General features: G+C 40.1%; 1 protein-coding gene across 1 annotated transcript in view; it reads left to right on the top strand.

The window, feature by feature from the left end:
• Window positions 1-21,988, top strand: part of DCAF1 (DDB1 and CUL4 associated factor 1) — a 112,944-nt gene that overhangs the window by 71,448 nt on the left and 19,508 nt on the right. Inside the window, exons 11-21 of the mRNA XM_007952021.2 lie at window positions 1,643-1,812; window positions 8,711-8,835; window positions 9,766-11,029; window positions 11,597-11,795; window positions 12,924-13,006; window positions 13,544-13,628; window positions 16,462-16,695; window positions 17,323-17,416; window positions 19,502-19,606; window positions 19,803-19,876; window positions 20,407-20,508. Coding sequence (XP_007950212.1) covers window positions 1,643-1,812; window positions 8,711-8,835; window positions 9,766-11,029; window positions 11,597-11,795; window positions 12,924-13,006; window positions 13,544-13,628; window positions 16,462-16,695; window positions 17,323-17,416; window positions 19,502-19,606; window positions 19,803-19,876; window positions 20,407-20,508 — 2,535 coding nt within the window. The remainder of the gene's footprint in view (window positions 1-1,642; window positions 1,813-8,710; window positions 8,836-9,765; window positions 11,030-11,596; window positions 11,796-12,923; window positions 13,007-13,543; window positions 13,629-16,461; window positions 16,696-17,322; window positions 17,417-19,501; window positions 19,607-19,802; window positions 19,877-20,406; window positions 20,509-21,988) is intronic.

Here is a 21,988-nt window from a genome sequence, read left to right as displayed (position 1 = left end):
ACAGGCATATGAGTTGAACATTTACCTGAGGTAGATACACTCCTTGGAGAGAACAATCATGGGAGAAAGAAGGACTGCTTATGCACAGTGAGACAGCTCAAGGGGTAGGAGTGCATGGAGGGATGGACACAGGGAAGAGGTAACTATGGGAAGGAAGTGGGGAGGGGAGCTTTTGCATTGTGGTAAACTGTGGTCAATGTCATGAGACAAAGTATATGTGAACTGTTGTATGGAAAGTGAATTTGCTCCGTAAATCTTCACCCAAATCACAATTTAAAAAAAAAAGGAATAATCAAACATATGAGATCAAAAGGGCAGCATTTGCCCAGGGACAAAGCTTAAATAAGGTAGGAAGGGACAGTGAAGAAGGATGAATGGTAACAGAAAATGAGGAAGTGGGAAGAGTGCTGTTACATTGTGGGGACTGCAGACTTTCACCCAAACCACAATAAAACATTTAAAAAGCCATACATACACAAATGTATATTTATCATTTTGGTCCCAAAACATATTAAGTTTAAAAAAAGAGAAAGTGAGCTGTACCTATCAATGTTGTTGTTTTGTGCCGTCAAGTCGGACCTGACTCATAGCGACCCCTCCTTGGGTTTCCGAGGCAGTATCACTATGGAAGTAGATTGCCCCATCTTCCTTCCAAGGAGTGGCTAGTGGATTTGAACTACCAGCCTTCTGGTTAGCAATCACGTGCCTTAAGCACTACGCTACCTATGAATATGTGGTACATACATACAATGGAATATTACTCAGCCATAAAGAAAAATGATACATATTGTGACATGGATGAACTTGAAGACATTATGCTAAGTGAAATAAGTCAATCACAAAAGGACAGATACTATATAACCCTTCTTACATGAAATAACAAGGTAAATATAGAGAGACCAGTGGTGGTTAGTGGTTGCCAGGGGAGAGAGAGGGGAGTAAGAGCAAGTACATTATTGAATTTAAATTCTCCTGTATTGAGGCAGAACAATGAAAAATGGATTTAATAGCCAAATTTCAAGGAATTACTTTGGTGAGAGCCCCACGACTGTGGCCCCTAGTTACCCTTCAGGTCTGGAATTGAACTCACTCCTGTGACTTCCAGTCAAACAATGGACAGGCATATAGGGTGAACATTTACATCAGGTAATGTGATCAATCTTGGGAGAACAGAGGGCACTGTTTGTGTAGGGAGATAGCTCAGGTGCAGGAATGCACAGGAAAAAAGGACACACAGAAGAGGTAACTACCGGGAGGAAGTGGGAAGAGAGCTGTTACATTGTGGGGAATTGTAGTCAATGTCATGAAACAAAATGTGTATGAACTTCTGTATGGAATATGAATTTGCTCTGTGAACTTTGACCCAAATCAGAATAAAAATTAAAAAAAAAAAAAAATCAGTATGTGCCAATAAATTGAATACTGTTCCCTTTATGGACGAATTATAATTTGAGTCTAGTTAGAAGTAAAAGATTAACATTATATATTCGTTGTATCATTTGTGGCCTATTGACTTTAGTATTGTGGTATTTAAAAACTACTATTACTTTTATTGTTAAAAACATGTTGCCCAGGGAACCATGCTGGGAAGGGTAGCAGACAGATGACAGAGTTCTTTAATAATACACCTCTGTCCTTACAGGCCTGTTCATATACTCATGAACAGATTGTGGAAATGATGGAGTTTTTGATAGAGTATGGTCCAGCTCAGCTATATTGGGAGCCAGCTGAAGTCTTCCTCAAGCTTTCGTGTGTGCAACTCTTGTTGCAGCTTATTTCTATTGCCTGCAATTGGAAGACCTATTATGCAAGGTGGGACTACAGAGAATTTGCAAATGAAGCTAGATCCTGCTTTTTGCTAAAGTTGATGTTGGTTTGCACATGGTGTATACTTAACAAATATTTCTTGAATTGAATTGAAATTTTGGGCTAGAATCTGAGAAACTAGATTAAATATGATAATATGATTTCTAATTTACAAGGGTCGTTTGTTCCTATTTATGGTCTTGGTAGTTGTAAATACTATACAGTAGGCAGGAATGTTGCACTCTCAGAAAAGTTATGTAATTTACAAGGCTACATCTACAGAGCTGCGATTGGAGTCCTGTCTCAAGACTTGGGTCCGGTACTCTTTGGTACTTAAATTTTAAATGTTTCCTTAGTATTTGGCAGCCAGATACAATGCTTCTCTTACCTTCACATAAAACTGTATGTTTGCCCTTGGAATTCACTATGCTGTTATGATTATTACAATTCAGTTATAATACACTGTAGAGCAGGACAAGGCTCAGAAAAGGGTGGCTGATAAAATTCAAGAGTTTAGGTGGCTTCTGTTTGAGGATCATATAAACAGAATTAAAACTACATTTTGAAAAATGGAACCTGAAGAGAGGGTCCTAACAGTTTATAAACAGCTGTTCTTGATCTTCTCTTTGTACTCACTCACTGCCATGAAGACCAGGGGCCTAGTTTAGGGTAAATACAACTTGTTTGCTGAGTCCCAAGATACTAAATCTAGGGGGTTATTTTGGAGCAGCTGTTCTCAAATATTTTTTTGGTCTCAGGACCCTTTATCTTATTAAAAATTGTTGACAACCCCAAAGAGCTTTTGTTTCTGTGTTAAACCTATTGATGTTTACCATGTTAGAAATTAAAACTGAGAAAAATTTTAAAGTATTTGTCAATTCATTTAAAAATAATATGAACCCATTGCATGTTAGCACTTTTTTTTTTTCTGTTAGCAAATTTCCAAAATAAAACCAGATGATTTTAGTAAATTTTAAAAATGTCTGGCTTAAAATCTCATTTTTTTTTTCATTCAATCTGTTGTGTCTTCATTCATTACATAGCCTCTGGAAAACTCCACTATATACTCGTGACAGGATGGCAGTGAGAAAGGAAAATAACTTCTTAGTATTACCATGAAAATTGTTATTACCTCACAGGACCTTCTGACCACACTTTGAGAAGTGCTGTTTTAGAGTATTGAAAAGAAGTAGGTTACTATATTTACTTGGTGAACTTTGCTTAGAAGATGATGAAAGCTCAAAAGATAACTAGGAAAGGTATCAATACATATTTGACTGGTAAATTTATATTTAGATTACTAAGAAAATAAAAAAATATTTGGAAACTGTCCTTTACTTTTAAAAAGTTTATTTTTAAAAATGAAATTAACAAATGCCTGTTTCTGCTCTAGAGTATATAGAAACTTGAAAAAAGTATGCTTTTACACTGCTCATTTCCTCAGTCTTTTTTCTAATTTATATGAATATTCTTAATTGAGATAATACTATTTGATGCAACTCATCTTTCTTTTACGAAATATTTCAAAATACAGAAAGGTGCACAGAATAATACAACAATTACTCCATACCCAGGTTTAACCAAGGTTGACATTTTGCTATCTATATGTCTTCCTTCGTTTCCTGTCCCTGCCTCCCCAGAGTAACCACTTCTGAGTTTGGAGTGTATTCTCTCCATTTGTACTGTACCTATATGTATGTGTCCATAACAATACAATGCTGTTTTGTATGTTTCAAAATTCTGTAAATATTAACCCTGTATACGTCTTTTACAACTTTGTTTCTCACCTTATGTTTTTGAGATTTATACATAATACATGTGTGATATTCATTTAAACTGCTATATTTCTATACTGTAATTTATCTGTTCCCCTACGGATGTATTTAGTGGTTTTTTTTTTTTTTTAATTATTAAAGAAATGGTACCACAGACCTCCTTTTGGAGTCTCTCTAGAGGATGTGACCTAGAAGCTGAGTTGTAGGATGTCTGCATTTCCCCTTTATTGGATATTGCTTGTAAAATGATCATACTGTTTTCTTCCCTCATCAGAAGTATATGGGAGTCTTCATTTCTCTACTTTCTTACCAGAATTTGGTATTGTCAAATTTTTCATTTTATATCTTGGGTTTTTATTTCATTAATGTTATATTTTGAACCTTTTCCCTTGTCCTTTAAACAGTTGTCAGTGGCTGCAGAGTAGCTCATCATATGAATGTACTATACTTCAACACATTTATTCATATTGGCTGTGTAGGTTTTCCAATCTTTGCTATTTTAAATGATGTGGTAATGGACATCACAATACATAAATACTTGTTTGTACTACTGATTATTTCCTTAGGACAGATTCCTAGAGGTGAAATTTCTGGGCCGAAGGTTGTGAATATTTTCTGTTTTTGATTCTTGTCCAAAGGACTCCCTTTAACATCTCTTGTAATGTTGGTCTGGTTTTAACAGATTACCTTAATTTCTGCTTATCTGGAAATATCCTAATTTCACCATCATATTTGAGGAACAGTTTTACTAGGTATGTAATTCTTGATTGGAAGTGTTTTTCTTTCAGGGTTTTATATATATCATCCCATTGCCTTCTCACCTGCATGGTTTCTGCTGAGAAATCTGAGCTTCGTCTTATTGGTTGCCTTTTCTAGGTAACTTTTCATTTTACCCATGCTGCTTTCAGGAGTCTTTCTTTGTATTTGATTTTGGTGAGTTTGATTATGATATGTCTTGGTGATTTTCTTTTGGGGTCTATCCTGTTTGGGGTTTGTTGAACTTCTTGAATGGATATATTCTTATTTTTCATTGTATCAGGGAAATTCTCTTCCAACAAATCTTTGACAATATTCTCTGTGGTTTTGTCTCTTGCTGTTCTGGAATTCCAGTCACATATAAGTTATTCCTCTTGATGGTGGTATCCCACGTGAATCTTAGGTTTTCTTTTTTTTTTTTTTTACTTTGCTTACTTTGTTTATTAGCACTAGTAGTTTTCTTTCTTTTTTTAAAATGCATTTTATTGAAATATAATTTATGTACAGTGAAATACACAAAACCAAAGTGACATGGGTCAATGCATTTTTTTTTTCTTTTTTTTGCAGTGTTCCCTCCCCTCCCCTCCTCCACTGGCAACCAACAAAGAAAGTTTCCCTGCATATATAAACCTTTCCTTGACCCTCCACAACAATGAAATAATACTATATTTGTCCTTCTGTGACTGACTTATTTCATTCAGCATCATGTCCTCCAAGTTCATCCATATTATGCAGTGTATTGCAGACTCTACGTTATTCTTTAGCGCTGCATAGTATTCCATTATATGTATGTTCCATAGTTTGGTCATCCATTCTTCCACTATAAATCTTAGAGATAAGTCCCTTGCCCAGATACGTAATTATCGGCAAATAAGAATTTGTTGCTGTCATTTTTGATATGTGCTTTTTTGTGGTGTCAGTTTCTTTGTTCCATATAATTTTCTATGCTGAGCTCATTTTGTTTATGAATCGTATTAACACTTTGTTCATTGCTATTGTTTTAGTATTTGCTGATATTTATGCTGGTCCTCTTTTTTGATGTGAAGATTCAACATTTTTCTTTGAGGTTACCCTGTGATTTATAGTTTTCTTCCCAAGTTTAGAATAGTCTGTGCTATCTTGTAGTTGTCTTGACTTCCCTACCATCTAGAAGTTCCGTAGCAACACAGTTTTTCCCTCTTTTTGGTTTGTAGTTGTCCTCATTTGTCAATTGATGTCTCTGGTTCCCTGTTTACAATCTTGTAGGCTTCTTTACTCTGGATACTTTCATAGTTGGGTTGGTTTCTGGGTTATATCATTGTGTGCGTTAATGATCAGTTGTTGGCTGTTGTTGCTTCTCTTTCCAAAGGACACCCTTTAGCATCTCTTGTAAGGTTGGTCTGGTTTTAACAAATTCCCTTTATTTCTGCTTATCTGGAAATGTCCTAATTTCACTAACATATTTGAGGGACAGTTTTGCTGGGTACATAATTCTTGGTTGGAAATTTTTCTCTTTCAGGGTTTTATATATACCATCCTATTGTCTTCTCGCCTCCATGGTTTCTGTCAAGAAATTTGAGCTTAGTCTTATTGGTTGTCCCTTGTAGGTAACTTGTTTTTCTCATGCTGCTCTTATGATTCTTTGTCTTTGGATTTGGTGAATTTGATGATGATATGTGTGGGTGATTTTATTTTGAGGTCTATCATGTTTGGGGGTCGTTGGACTTCTTGAATGGATACATTCTCATCTTTCATCATACCAGGAAAATTCTCTTCCAACAAATCTTCAGTAATTTTCTCTGTGGTTTTATTTGTGTCTTCCTGTTCTAGAATTCCAATTACACGTAGGTTATTCCTTTTGATGGTATCCCACATGAACCTTAGGCTTTCTTCATTTTCTTTTGATCTTTTTTTCTGATTTATCCCTTTCCAAAGAAATGTTCAGGTATTTGCCTTCAATTTCCCTCATTCTGTCTTCCATTGATTCAGTTATGCTCCTTTGCCCATTCAATGTCTTACCTATTTCTGAAATTTGATATTAATCTTCTGGATTTCTGTGTGTAGATTCTGTATCATTTCTGATTTTTCATTTATTTTGTCATTTTTTTCTTGTATTGTCTTTTGAAATTGTTCGAGGGTTTTCTCTGTATTTTCCTTGATCTGTCTCTGCATTCTTTGAAGATATCTAAATATAATTCTTTTGATTCCTTATCAGGGAGTTCCACTGCTGCTTCTTCCTCAGGGATGTGTATTGGGTCTGTATCCTGGTCCTTTGTTTCTCCTGCTTTATCTTGCTTCTTTGTGTGGACTGTGATGTTCTGTTGTCTCTGAGGCATTGTGACGTTTTTGTGTTTATATTTAGTTGGTGATTGTATGTTGGAGTGACTTGCCCATGATTTTCATTTTCTTTGTTTTGTTTGTATGTTATCTATGCAAACAGGGTACTGTGATGTGCTCTTCTATTCACTAGTTGACAGCACTTATTCACTCACTACCCATCTCCTTTCCTGTTGTCAGTCTCTTGTATGTCCCTGCCTACCTTGGCAAACAGAGCCTATTCCTAGGTCCTGTTTTCGTTCAGGTTTTTCCACTGGTTGGTGCCTAATCCATTTCTGTATAATTCCTTTCAAAGCTCAGGCCTCCAGGATTATCTTCTGTATCTCCGTCAATTGTTTTTTCTTTCTTTGTTGAAGATGGTCTGTATCGCTTGTCTCCCTATTCCTCCATCTTACAGGAAGTCCCACCGAATCTTAAGCTTTCTTCATTTTGTTCTGATCTTTTTTCTGATCTCTTTCCAAAGTAATATTGAGGTATTTGTCTTCAGTCTCACCAATTCTGTCTTCTATTTATTTGATTCTATTCCTTTGCCTGTTCACTGTGTAATCTATTTCTGAAATTTTAGTATTTATCTTCTGGATTTCTATTTGTAGATCTTGTATCATCTCCATTTTTTGTTTATTTTGTCATTTTTTTTGTATTGTTTTCTTAAATTGTTCTAGAGTTTTGTTTGTGTTTTCCTTAATTTTGTCACTGTTTTCCTCTTATCTGTCTCTCAGTCCATTGAAGGTACCTAAATAGAATTCTTTTGAATTCCTTATCAGGGAGTTCCAGTGCTTTTTCTTCCTGAGTGATGTTATTGATGGTCCCTTGTTTCTGCTGCTTTATCTTGCTTCTTTGTGGGGACTGTGATGGTGTGTTGTTTCCAAGGCATTGTGACATTGTTGTATTTATATTTAAGTGGTGATTGTATGTTGGTGTGATTCACCCAAGATTTTTTTTCCTTTATTTTGTTTTGTTTTGATATATCTGAGTAAGCAGGTTACTGAGCTCTTCTGTTTGCTACTTGGCAGCACTTAGGGATTTACCAGCTGTCTCCTTATGGATGTGATAGAGAATGAGAATGTATGAACAGATCTCTGTTGGTTATTTGGGAAGAATGGTTAAGGGTGAATTGGGCTAGTATTGGCTGTCATCTATCGTTGGTCAGTTGGTGCAGAAGCAGGTGTTGGCCCTCACTCAGTGAGTGGGGCTTTCCAATCGTCAGCCTCCAGTGTGGTTGCCTGTGCTGTTCTTGGCAAGTGGAGCCTATTCTTAGGTCTGTGATATCAGAATGCTGCTTGTGAATATCCAAAATGGCTGCAAAGCTTGGCAAATACTCAAAATAACTGTACCCTCAGGACAGCCAAAAGTCACAGCTCAGTTTGTCTCCTTATTTGCTGTTTTCTTTTCTAGCTGTCAGCCAGCAGTGTAGTTGTCCATGCAGCCCTTGGTGAGGAGGGCCGATTCTTAGGTTATTGCCGAGTCCTAATGCCACTTGTAAATATTCAAACTGGCTACAGGTCCCTTTGTCTCCTTATTTACTGTTTCATTCATGTTCTTCTAGTACTTGGTATTTAATCCACTTGTTTATCCTTCCTTTCAAATCTCAGGGCTCTAAGATCATCTTCTGTATCTGTGTCAATTTCTTCCTCTTTTCTTTGTTGAAGAGGGTCTGTATAGCATGTCTGCCTGTTCCAACATCTTACTGGAAGTCCAGGTTATGAATGTTTTGAGAATCTTGATTCTATTTCCAGATTACTTTCTAAAATGAGTGTTTTAATTTCTTTTCCCACTGAAGTTTGAGAGCGTCTGTCTCTCTAAAATCTCATCAGCATTGGGGATTATCTTTTTTTTTTTTTTTAATCTTAGCAGTTTAGTAGGTAGACAGTCTGTCCTTCTGTTTTTTGAAATTAATGCCATGGTGATTTACAAATCCTCTTTTGCTGCTATGGCTAGGGACAGAGCCACACAGGCAGTGGTTCTGATCTGCTGTAATTCTTTCTTTAAACCAAACTGTTGTTGTTTCTTACAACCATTTTCTAGTTTGAATTTGACTAAATCTACTTCCTGTTTAGGAATGACACTGTGCGCTTTGCTTTGGATGTCCTGGCTATTCTCACAGTAGTCCCCAAAATCCAGCTCCAATTGGCAGAATCAGTGGATGTACTGGATGAAGCTGGCTCCACCATCTCTACTGTAGGTAGGTTGTATCTTGCCGTTTTTGTTGTTGCTTGATCTGGATTTGTTTTCCTTTGCTATTCTAGTCATAGTTACTTGCCTGATCTAATTTTGCCTTATTAAACAGAAGTTAATAGAGGCAGGTACCTTGTATCTGCCTTGTAAATGGTGTCATACAGTTTCATATAAGGGAGTTGTGCTAGTAAATTTCATTGTTTTTGGGCTGTACAGATACTGTTGCTATAATGGTACATGCACATTCCTGAAAATCTCACACCCTGCACAAAAATATGGTTTGTTGGAAAAATGGATTGGGGCAGACAGTCAAAATCTTTAAGCAAGTTTATCACCTGAGTATTAACCAATACAATCATTGGCAAGCATCTCAGAATGGGTAGAGGCTACCATACACAAAAACAGAAGGAAAACATTGGCAGTGCTTTTTAGAGCAGGAGTGGCAAGCGCTGCTGCTGAGGGAGCAAGGGACTGCCTTGTGAGTCCCTGAGTGTGCCACTCTGGGGAGGAAACCAAGGAGCAGGCACTTGGTTTTAATTTTAGTATATAGCAGAAAGGGTCCTGCTGCCACTGCAGCAACCACGCTGAGGGCTCCTTCCTTTCCTGTTACAGGCTTTTATTCCCACTACTTAGGTTCCCATTACCTAGGAAAAATTGCTCAGGAACTGTGGCGACTTCCACGTAATACTGACATCCTTCCCCCATAAACAACTCCATATAAGGTGATATAAAGATAGAGTGTAGTAGAACTGGTTATATTTATACAGTTCCTTGCCCTTTTTTTTTTTTTTTTTAAAGAAAAATAAAAGTGAGGTAGTTTTTTCCTGTAAATAGAACAAAGTAAATAGAGCTCCAAATTTTGATTCTGGGACATGTGGTAAAGTTGGCCATTCATTTTATTAGAAAGAATATAAAAATTACCATTTTTTCCCAATAGGTATCAGCATTATTTTGGGAGTGGCTGAAGGTGAATTCTTTATCCATGATGCTGAAATTCAGAAGTCAGCACTTCAGATTATCATCAATTGTGTGTGTGGCCCAGATAACCGAATCTCCAGTATTGGCAAATTCATTTCTGGAACTCCTCGGCGAAAGTTGCCTCAGACCCCTAAAAGCAGCGAGCACACCCTGGCCAAGATGTGGAATGTGGTTCAGTCCAACAATGGCATTAAGGTGCTCCTGTCCTTACTGTCCATCAAGATGCCCATCACTGATGCAGACCAGATCCGGGCCCTGGCCTGTAAGGCCCTTGTAGGCCTGTCTCGTAGTAGCACTGTCCGGCAGATCATCAGCAAACTGCCTCTTTTCAGCAGCTGCCAGATCCAGCAGCTGATGAAGGAGCCTGTGCTGCAGGACAAGCGCAGTGACCATGTCAAGTTCTGCAAGTATGCCGCTGAGCTCATTGAACGGGTGTCAGGAAAGCCACTTCTCATTGGCACTGATGTGTCCCTGGCACGACTGCAGAAAGCAGATGTTGTCGCTCAATCAAGAATCTCTTTTCCTGAGAAAGAGCTGCTTTTGTTGATACGAAACCATCTCATTTCTAAAGGGCTTGGAGAGACAGCAACTGTGCTGACGAAAGAGGCGGACCTGCCTATGACTGCTGCCTCCCATTCTTCTGCCTTTACCCCAGTCACTGCTGCTGCTTCTCCTGTCTCTCTTCCCCGAACCCCTCGCATTGCCAACGGTATTGCAACCCGCCTGAGCAGCCATGCTGCTGTGGCCCCTTCTGCGCCCCCCACCACAGCGGTACATCCTCAGCCACGGCCCCCCCAGAGTTCACTGGCTCTGCCTGGCCCATCTTATACAGGCAGTTCTCCTTTGATTGGTAGGATCAGTTTTATCAGAGAGCGGCCGTCGCCCTGCAATGGCAGGAAAATCAGAGTGTTGCGGCAGAAGTCGGACCATGGCGCCTATAGCCAGAGCCCAGCAATAAAAAAGCAGTTGGACAGACATCTTCCTTCCCCACCTACGCTGGACAGTATCATCACAGAGTATCTTAGGGAGCAGCATGCCCGCTGCAAGAACCCAGTTGCCACCTGCCCACCTTTCTCTCTCTTTACTCCTCACCAATGTCCTGAGCCAAAACAGAGGCGACAAGCGCCAATAAACTTTACCTCAAGGCTAAACCGCAGGGCATCATTTCCAAAGTATGGAGGGGTGGATGGCGGATGCTTTGATAGGCACCTTATCTTTAGCAGGTAAGGAGAGGCCTTCTCACGCCCTGGGAAAGGGAATGATTTCTATATTTGAATCTGTGTTTGGGCAGTTTTGGCACAGAGTGATTAGTCTGGAAAGCTGTTTATTTGCCTGCAATACCATGATTGTTAGTTCGTGTGATTACGTGAATATAACTGTGTACCCTTTTTTTCAACCATGGGTTCCTTGTAAGAGTGTTGACCAAATTAATATGATTCTCTGTGTTCTTGTACAACTCTTGTTTTCTAGAACCTATGCAACAACTCTTCCTAACTAGGCTCTTCTAGACTTGTGTTTGTGGCTGTCTGAGTTGCTTCCTGTTCTGATTCTTTACACATCTTGCATAAAGGTCATGGAATTACAGGTTTTAAACATGGGCATGGTGTTATTGTTTAAGTTTGTAAGTGGAGGTCCTGTGCTCTGGTGTAAAATGAAAATGGACCACTGAATATCACTGTGATATTTTGTAAGAACTCATGTAAAACAAATGCTCTGTTTCCCTGTCGTCTTCCTGGCAAAGTCAGCTTGTTTTGAGCCCCTGCATGGTCTTTTTAATTCTTTTTGCTTAGGTTCCGTCCTATTTCTGTATTCCGGGAAGCCAATGAGGATGAGAGCGGCTTCACCTGCTGTGCATTCTCAGCACGAGAGCGATTCCTGATGCTTGGTACCTGTACGGGGCAGCTGAAGCTCTATAACGTGTTCAGTGGCCAGGAGGAGGCGAGCTATAACTGTCACAACTCAGCCATCACACACCTTGAACCTTCCAGGGTAAGGGTCCCTTCCTAGGTTGCTGTTAATCATTCTTCTAAGACAGGTAGGTGAACTCTGGACCCATGAACTGGCTGCCTGTTTTTGTTATAAAGTTTCCCTTGAGTACACCCCTATGGATATGTTTAAGAACATGCTTGTGCTTCTTTGGCTGCTTCAATGCCAAGACCGCAGAGGTGAGTAGCTGTGACAGAGACCATGTGGCCCACGAAGCCTAAGATACTACTGGCCCTTTACATTTGCCAGCAGCTGGAGATACAGAGATAGACACACACACATACACACTCATTTTGTTTCGTTTTTCGTATCATAAAGAGATTGCAAAGTACTGTGAAATTTCAGAAAAACAAGCATTTATATGATTCCAGTGGGTCATAGTTTATTGGTCCTGTTCTCTGGACAGAATTGACATCTTTGTTATCTCTAAAAGTCAGGACTATTCAGATGACAAGGATAATTTTTCTGATTTTAGTGTAACGGGGATTTACCCTTCATTGGGCTTTGTTTAGAAACAGAGAGTCCTCAGTTAGAAAATCTAACAAATGTTTGCATTTGACTTATGTTTCAGATGTGGGAGACTGAGGAATACAGTCAGATATTAAGAAAGGAGGAACCATCTTTGACATCTTTCCAAGTTTTTTTTTTTTCCCTCTCTCTCCTGGAACTATTTTATTCAGGAGAATTATTCTTTTAAATTGAGCTATTCTCTAGGATGCTGTAGGTGTGGTGTACTTAAAGCTTAGTGGCTTTTGACCATTTCCAGGTTCCTGGAAATTTTCCTTATCTTCTCTGTAATGAGGAGGAGCTCTGGTGGCGCTGTGGTGAAAGCATTGGGCTACTAACCCAAAATTCGCTGGTTCTAACCCACCAGCTGTGCTGCGGGAGAAAGATGTAGCAGTTTGCCTCTGTAAATATTTACGGCCTTGGAAACGCTGTGAGGCAGTTTTTCTCTGTCCTGTAGGATTGCATGAGATGGAATCGACTCCATGGCAGTGGGTTGGGTTTGGTTTTTGGTTTTTCTGTAACAGTGTTTTTTATGTATATGTTTCTAAATGCTCATGGCAGATAGCAACACCTGCATATGTGTAAGCATGTGGCTACCCACCTTAAACCTGCTTCTTCTTTTAGGATGGGTCCTTGCTGCTGACATCTGCTACTTGGAGCCAGCCTTTGTCTGCACTTTGGGGAATGAAATCTGTGTTTGATATGAAGTATGTATCTGTGTTTGCAATATAGTCCCTCTGTGTTTTATTCACTTATTTATAACCACCTCATCCTGTTCTTAAGACTTGATACCTAGTGGGAAATAAGATTACTGTGAGTTATTAGTAACTTCTCCATCATCTGAGACTCATGTTTAATAAAGGTTTTATCTTTCTTAATTCCTAAATATTCTTAGCAGGTATATATATTTGTATTATGCCGCAGAGGCTTCGGTAATCCAAAATGGAATGTCTATGTATTTTCTCGTGTGTTCTCATACCACAACTGCACTTTTGCTGGGAGCTTATTTCATAGACACTTGTGCCTTATTAGCTATTTCTGTAGCCAAGTAATTCCTGTCCGTCCTTTTCAGTTTGGGAGGATAAATAGATGGGGGGAATTTTTTTTTTTTTAAATCTTAAATTGGACCTCTCTGTGAGCTGATGATCTTCAGGTGAGCATGGGTGGGCTGAGGATCACCTTTATTTTCAGTCAGTTAAAGGAATATGTTCTGAAGCCCTATTACTTCTGTTGTGTGCCCGTAGGCATTCCTTCACAGAAGATCACTATGTTGAATTCAGTAAGCACTCTCAGGATCGGGTCATAGGCACAAAAGGGGACATTGCCCATGTAAGTACTTAAGAATCCACTGCTTTCAAGCTGATTATGCCATTTGTTCATACTAAAATCTTCTGGCTTGTGAATGTTAGGGCTTAGGTCAATGCTATTACCTCCAGTTGGAGTCTAGAAGGGTAATAAGGTAGTTCTCAACTTACAGGGGGAGCTCTGGTAGCATAGTGCCTAAGGCACTTGACTGCTAACCAGAAGGCTGGAGGCTGGCGGTTCAAACCCACCAGCCACTCCTCGGAAGGAAGGTTGGGCAATCCTACTTCCGTAGTGATACTGCCTCGGAAACGCAAGGAGGGGTCACTATGAGTCGGGGCTGACTGGAAGGCATATAACAACAACAACAAACTTACAGGAGAAGACTTGATAGCGTAGTGCCTAAGGCATTTGACTGTAACCAGAAGGCTAGCGGTTGAAACCAACCAGCCACTCCTTGGAAGGAAGGTTGGGCAATCTACTTCTGTAGTGATTACTGCCTCAGAAACCCAAGGAGGGGTCGCTATGAGTCAGGTCCCACTGGATGGCAAATAACAACAACAAACTTAGAGGAATAATTTAAAAGGGCTGAATATGAACTTAATCTGGCAATTTGAGAAAGATGTTACTAGAACAACAGGTATTTTGAACGCATACTAAAATTTAGCTGAAATGAAGTCCCTGCCTTTATGGAATCTCATTGGGGGGACAATAAACAAAGAAGCAAATATATGGTATATCTAGTGGTAAGTGCTGCAGGGAAAAAGAAAGCAGAGTAAGAGGTAGGAAACACTTGATGGTGTTAGGGGCTTCTGTTTTCTCTAGGGGACTCAGCCTCAACAGATTGGGTAACATTTAAGCAACCTGAAGATCTTGTGTGAGTGTCATGCAGATATCTGAGGGAAGAGTGTTCCCAGATAGAGGGGTTAACGAGGGAAAAGCCCTTGTTTGGGATGTGAGAGGGAGGTTAAGGTCAGTGAGTGGACAATCTCATATATGACTTTTGCGTTTCTCTGGGGTAAGATGAAGCCACTGGAGGGTGGGGAGAGGATATGTGACTGGATGTGAAGTTCTTACGGCGTGATTCTTCATTCTGTGAGAGGCAGGAAGAGGCCATCAAATTAGGTTCTGTGCCAGCCCATATGTGAGGGTGATAGACTGTGCCCAGGTGGGCGTGATGGAGGTGATGATAACAGATGGGCTTGGGCCCTGCAGTTTGGGAGACATGAAGTTTGAGATTCTGTTAGACATGCAGGCAGGGCATGGGCAGTTGAATACACAGATTGGGGGTTTCCTACTTGTTGATTCTGGTGAACCTGGGTAAGATTTCTAAGGATGCTAGAGAAGAGAGGAGGTATGGGACAGAGTCCTGGCATGTTACCAATATTTAGAAGTTGCTGAGTGAGGAGAGACTTGGAAAGAAGAGCAAGGAGAATGGCCAGTTAGTTTGACAGAAGATGCCAGGGAAAGCAATACTGTAGAAGCCAGGTAAAGACTGTTTCGAAGATTGGTGGATTAGGTCAGAAACTGCTGATGAGTTGCATAAAATGAGAACTGAGAGGAGACCTTTGATTTAAGGACCTGTGTGTCAGAGTTAACTATGTCAGGAGCTAGTTCTGTGGACCTAATTAGAAAGAATGATTCATTAGATAACGGAGACAATGACTCATTGTCAGTGGAGACAATGACTATAGACAATTCTTTTGAAGTGTTTTGTTGAGAAAGAAGCAGAGAAGTGGGGTTGTAACTAGAAGGGGGGAGATATGGGTTGGTGAAGAAAAAATCCCAGTCCCCCAGTTCTTCACTTGAAAATGTTAAAGCATACAGAAAAGATGAAACAGTAGTACCATTTAGATTTCATCAATTTTTAATATTTTGCCATATTTTCTTCTGTGTAAATATGTATTTTCAGAATGATTTGAAAGTTACAAATGTATTTTATCCCTAAGTCCTATAGCATGTATCTTCTAATAATAAACAATTACTGTTTTCAAATTTAAAGTAATTCCCTAATAACATCTAATATCCAATCCATATTCAGTTTTCCTAGTTGTTCCTGATTTGTTTGGTTTCAAATGTTTTTTTTTTTTTTTGAACCAGGATCCAGCCAAGATTCACATATTGCATTTGGTTATTAAGTCTCACTAATGTTTTAAAGCCAAGAACCATTTCTTCAGTTTTCATGACACTGACTTTTGAAGAGACCAGGCTAGTTGTCTTGTCCCATGATCTTATTAAGTTTGATTGTTTCCTTGTAGTGTCTCCTTATTTGTTCCTTTATCAAAGAAGGATTCCCCCCTCCCCGTAAGATTGGAAATATCATAGCATGTCTGTAAACCTATGGGAAAGATCTGGTCTCTGCATACTGTAGAGTTGGAAACGTTTGGTCCTGGGTAGCTAAAATACGGATATTGGGAGATTTTAAAAAGAAGGGTATTAATTGGACAACCCCCCCCCCCAAAAAAAAAACAACAACTGAAAACAACCCTGATGAGGGAGTGTTCTGTGGGTAATCAGTGATTGGACCACATGGAGAATTTCTCAGTTTTAATCTTAGAAACATTTCTTGTTTCTTGAAAAGGGGAGGGGAAGAGAGGGTTTTCTTGTCCTTACCACTATCTCATTTTTCATTTTCTCTGTGGGAAAGGGAGTTTTCAAACCTTGAATTGAAACCATAGCACTTAAATTTTGCTTGGATGATTGTGATTTTCCTACTTTATGGTTATTTTAGAATATTAGGGTTTTGGTAATTTTGGGGGGACTTGGAAAGCATGGGGAGAGGTTTTACAAACCTTCTTTTTAATTTTGTCACTGGATGCGTTGTTCTGATTTTTCTCTCCCCACCCCTTCTTCTCTAAAGATTTATGATATTCAGACTGGCAACAAGCTGTTGACTCTGTTTAACCCAGATCTTGCCAACAACTACAAGAGGAACTGTGCCACCTTTAATCCTACAGATGATCTTGTCCTAAATGATGGCGTCCTCTGGGATGTCCGCTCTGCACAGGCCATCCACAAGTTTGACAAGTTCAACATGAACATCAGTGGTGTTTTCCATCCGAATGGTCTGGAGGTCATCATTAATACTGAGATTGTATCCTTTATGCTCATGTCATTCTTGCCATTGGTTATCTGGTTTATTTTAAAAAAATACATTTTAAAAACTTTTCTTTCCACCAGTACTTGTGGTTAAAGTATTCACATAGGTAGTGATATGGTGCCTTCTCTTGGTAGAATTTGTGAGTCTCCAGTGAACTTCTGTGGACTTTACTTAACAGTCCTGATGGTGGAGTGTTGTAATGATATTAACATGCACATTTTCTCTTTATTGAGAAGAGTGACCAGACTTCTACCCCCACTCCCTACTTTCACAAGTAGTGAATTAAATTTCATTTGTTTTCAGAAGGCTTTTACTTTTGCTTAATTGAAATCAATTGCTAGAAATAAGAGTGAAGGGCAGATGTTTAGAGGAAGGGAGCTCGTGTGTCTTTCATGTATCAGAAGACACAGGATATTTTCTGGTACATTACTCAATAATATGTATTCTACATGCTTGTATTTTACCTTGATCTCATCATCTTTTCCATCTTTTAAATGGCGGGCCTGTAATGGATCAGCATCAGTACCTAGTAGGAAAAACAAAATGTTTCATCATTTTCCCCATGAGGTTAGTTAAAAAGTTTTGCATACAATGTTGTTTCCTTGACCAATGCCCTCCTAGTGGGACCTTCGCACGTTCCATCTTTTACACACAGTTCCTGCTCTGGATCAGTGCCGTGTGGTGTTCAACCACACAGGGACTGTGATGTATGGGGGTAAGGAGCCTTTTACGTTCCTTCAATATTCTCCCTCTTTTCTCTCACTTAATTTGATACTTTAGGGAAATACCTCTCACTTGTGAATTGGAAAGAAGGATAAAATGGTTGTACAATGGTGACAACAGAGAAGATGAAAACTTTGAGCTGTTAATACTTGTTGGGAGCTGGGTGACAGGTGGAGGGATCCCGTTTGCCACGATAACAGGGATATGCAAGGAAGATGTTTTGAGGAACATACTAGATGCAGAGTGAATTAATTACAAGCAAACTCACCAGTCTTTTTTTGTTTAATTTTTTATTTTAAGATTTTGTTTTACATTCAACATTATGTGTATGTTTAGTTTCACTCCCCATTTACCATGCCCAACCCTAACCCAGCCTCCTCCCCTCCCTGCCCAGTAACCTGCCCACCATGCTGCTCATAGTTACACACTCCTGTGCATCCTGCATTTCCTCTGTGTGAATGTTGCCCCTCTGGTGCCCCGTGCTCGATTGCTCTAAGGGACGCATTTCTGTAGAGTATGTGGGTGTGTCACCCTGGGTTGAATGGTCTGCATGTACATCTTGTTTACTGTTGGGCTGAGAGCCAGCCCCTGGGAGTGAGCTTTATTCCAGGCCCAGAATGTGTCCCAGGGCCGTAGTATGGGGGTCTCACCAGACTCCATCTGACCAGTAATTCTGGTCATTATTGAGTTTTTGGATTTTGTTCTACGTTTTCTCTCCCACTCTATCCAGGATCTCCAGATTTGATCCTTTCCTGAGTGATTGGCATTGGTAGCTGGGCACCATCTAGTTATTCTGGTCTTGAGGGCCATCGTGTCCTAGGGCTGATAACTTCCAAATGCCCTTGTGTGTTAGACTAGGTTTTCTAGAGAAACAAACCAGCAAAGCTTATATATATATATAAAGAGAGAGAGAAATTTATCTTAGGAAAATGGCTCACAAATGTATAGAAGCCAGCAAGTCCAAAGTCCCTGGAGCAAACGTCAGGCTGAAGGCTTTTCTGCAACTGCAGGGGCCGAGAAGCTCAAGGCTGGTAGACAGTACACCGGCTGTTGACTCTAATGAGTGATGAATCTAAGATCTCCAGGCTGAACGGTGGACTGCTCACTCACGGATAGTTGTAGGCAGCACAACAGAATCCCAATCCGATCCACAGAAGAATGTCTCTCTTTCCAGGATGTCCCTGGATATCCTGGAAGTAGGTCACACCCCTAGGGAAATTCCCCTTGAACAGATTGGCCACTAAGAACACAGTCATCCGATCCCATCATAGGAGCAACCACACAGAACTGGGGTCCAGCCAAGTTGACACACAGCTCCAACTATCACACCTTGGTTTTTTTTTTTTGGTTTTTTTTTGCACTCTTCTTTGCTTCTGATGCTAGGAGACCATTAGCTACATCTTAGATGGCTGCTTGAAAGCCTTTAAGACCCCAGTCATTACTCACCAACGTGGGATGAGGAACAAGACTTTTGTGTATTTTGTTGTGCCAATTGTGTTTGGTGTCCCCCAGTACTATGGTCCTGAGTCAGTAGATCCATTGGATCTCTCTCCTACAGTGTTGGGTGTCTGTGAGGGATTACTCTATGTCTGTCTTCTGTTGTTTCTATAAGGATTGCAGGTGTTTTGTATCACTGGTTTCTGTGCAGGATTAGCCTCCGCTGAATCTGTCCTTGGTCAGTCCTGTTCACTGACCCCCGTCTGATCCTCTCAGGTGTTTATGTGTTTATCTGTAGCCTGGTATTTGGAGTTAATGGTAATGCAGTATTGTGAGCACACTGGTTGGTATTAGCGTATGATGTCTGTCTCCTATGTGCACAATTCGGTGTCCTCCCTTTTCCTAATATTATTATGGTGGTCACAGTCTCTTTCCATACCATCCCTCCCCTTACCCACGTCAGTGTGTGGGCCCCGACTAGCCCAAAATTAATCCCTCCCCTTCCTGGTAACCTGCAGAGAAGAGAAACTTACCAATGTTTTGATTGGCTGTTAATGTTTTGTGCACTTGTAAATGGGGGATGTATCTGATTCTAACAGTGTTTTGTCCCCCTCCATCCCTCTCTCCTCATGCCAACTAGCTATGTTGCAGGCAGACGATGAAGATGACTTAATGGAAGAGAGGATGAAAAGCCCTTTTGGGTCATCCTTCCGAACATTTAATGCAACTGACTACAAACCCATCGGTGAGCATGAGGGACGGATGTTGATCATTTTGTCATGTTTGCTGTTTCTTTTTTAAGCACCTCCATTTTCTAGGAGGACTGCAGAGAAATTATGGAAATAGTTACAAAAAATCACCTTGAATTCCTTTAAAGGAAGAGAAGGTTTTAGATCATAGCAACAGTCCAGTTCCAAGTCTTGTCACATTCTATCTTCCAGCCACCATTGATGTGAAACGGAACATCTTTGACCTGTGCACAGACACCAAAGACTGCTATCTTGCTGTCATTGAGGTAAAGGGTGTTTATAGAGGCTCTGCTCTTTGGTTTTGATGTTTAGGATCATTTTCAAATTGTACCATAGGCATTTAGCCTAGCATACAATGTGCTCTAAAGCCGATATGTTTCTGATGATTGATTATTGTGACAGTAACCTACCCATTTGATGGGGTTTGGGAAATAAGCAGTACAAGAGAAATAGTGAGAAAGTCCCATATAGGAAAGACCGCTTGGAGCGTCCCATATCCTGCTGCCCTGTACTCATTGCTATCCTTTCTCAGAGTCCCTCTTTTTACAAGAGTAAGGCATGTTTGTCCCAAGGATACTGGTCTCTCTTGTGCCTCTTTCTCCACTGCTCAAGCATCTCATCCTGTTTTCCTGTCCCTCTCTGTTTTGGGCCATTTTCAGAGTTAGCTCAAGAATTTGAGGTATCTGAAGTTTTATAAGTTTCAGGGTCAGGGTTCATGGGTCCCAGTCAGAGCTGAGGTGCGGATATGGGCCCTCAGAAAGCTAACTGCCTCTGGGCACTTGGTGTTTTCTTTCAGAACCAAGGCAGCATGGATGCCCTGAACATGGACACAGTGTGCAGGCTGTATGAAGTGGGCAGACAGCGTCTGGCAGAGGATGAGGATGAAGAGGAGGACCAGGTCAGTGGACTTTGAGATTTCTTTCTGTTGGGGATGATGATGTTATTTTTCAAAGGGGTTTTGTAAGATCGGCCTTTGCTACTTGTTGCCATATTCTGAAAGCCTGCCATGTGCCCTTAATCATTAAAACTCAGGCAGAAGCAAGCAGATTTTTGTATACCATTTTTGTTGTTGTTGTTTACAAAACCTTAACCAGTACCTGATAGTCCTGTGAGCTCCATTTGTAGATTAATTTGCAGGTTCACAATCTCTGATTTGGCCTCAGAGGTTTCCTTGAGGGTCCTTGGTACCAGTTACCTGTTCTAGTTTCAGGATAAGCAGCTCCCATGCCCCACTGTCAGTACAAAGCAGGAATTCACTCTGCTGAGATGGATTGTGAAACTAGCCTAACCTTTGTAAAGTTCTGGTCTGCATTTTCTGTTTTACAGCATAGTCTATCGTCAGAGCAAGAGAGTGAAGCTTATAGGTAGGCAATTTTGAGGTTTTTGAGAAATTAAACATTTTTTAAATCTGGGTAGATAGTATCATGTCCCACAGTCTTAGCTTTTTCATTTTTGTCTTAGTTCTCTAGTACTACATTAACAGAAATACTATTGAATGGATGGCTTTAACAGAAGTTTATGGTTTCACAGTTGAGAAGGCTAGGAGTCTGAATTCAGGGTGCCGGCTTTAGGGGTAGACTTTCTCTCTGTGTTAGCTCTTTGAACTTCTGCTCCTGGGCTTGGTATCTCTATTCCCATCTCTGCTTTTCTTACTTGCTTAATTTATTTTGTATCTCAAAAGAGACTGACATTCTCCAGGCCAGATGCTTTTGTCGTCTTTTCTGAGATCTAGGAAGTGCTGAGTGAGCAATAGAAAGTTGAAAATGAATGTGAGTAGAAGTTAATTTTCTTTGGTTTCAGATACTAAAAGAGGTAAAATGCCAGAAGCACTGTATGTTTGTTGCTTCCCTCTGGGAGGCCACTTTCCCTGTTCTCTCTTCTCAGCACAGTACACAGACAAAAGCAGGAATGGCCTTGTTGAATACAGGATTATTTTCTAAAGAATTCTGTTGAAAATATTTTTCTCAACACCATACTTTCTTATTTTTTAACACCATAGTTTTTTTGTTTTTTTTTTTCCTTTTCTTTTTTATTGATTTGGGTGAAGATTTACAGAGCAAATTCACTTTCCATACAGCAGTTCAAATATACATTGTCACATGTCATTGACCACAGTTTACCACAATGCAACAGCTCCCCTCCCACTTCCTCCCCATAGTTACCTCTTCCCAGTGTCCATCCCTCCATACTCTCCTGCCACCTGAGCTGTCTCCCTGTGCATAAGCAGCCCTTCCTTCTCCCGTGATTGTTCTCTCAGGGAGTGTATCTACTTGAGATAAATGTTTAATTCACATGCCTGTACGTTGTCTGCTGGAAACCACAGGTGTGGGTTCAATTCCAGACCTGAAGGGCAGCTAGGGGCCATAGTCTCAGTGGTT

Source organism: Orycteropus afer, unplaced genomic scaffold (assembly GCF_000298275.1).
Source record: "Orycteropus afer afer isolate SDZICR_OR568_19922 unplaced genomic scaffold, OryAfe1.0 scaffold00323, whole genome shotgun sequence".
NCBI classification, from domain to species: domain Eukaryota; kingdom Metazoa; phylum Chordata; class Mammalia; order Tubulidentata; family Orycteropodidae; genus Orycteropus; species Orycteropus afer.
This window is presented reverse-complemented; position numbering and strand designations above follow the sequence as displayed.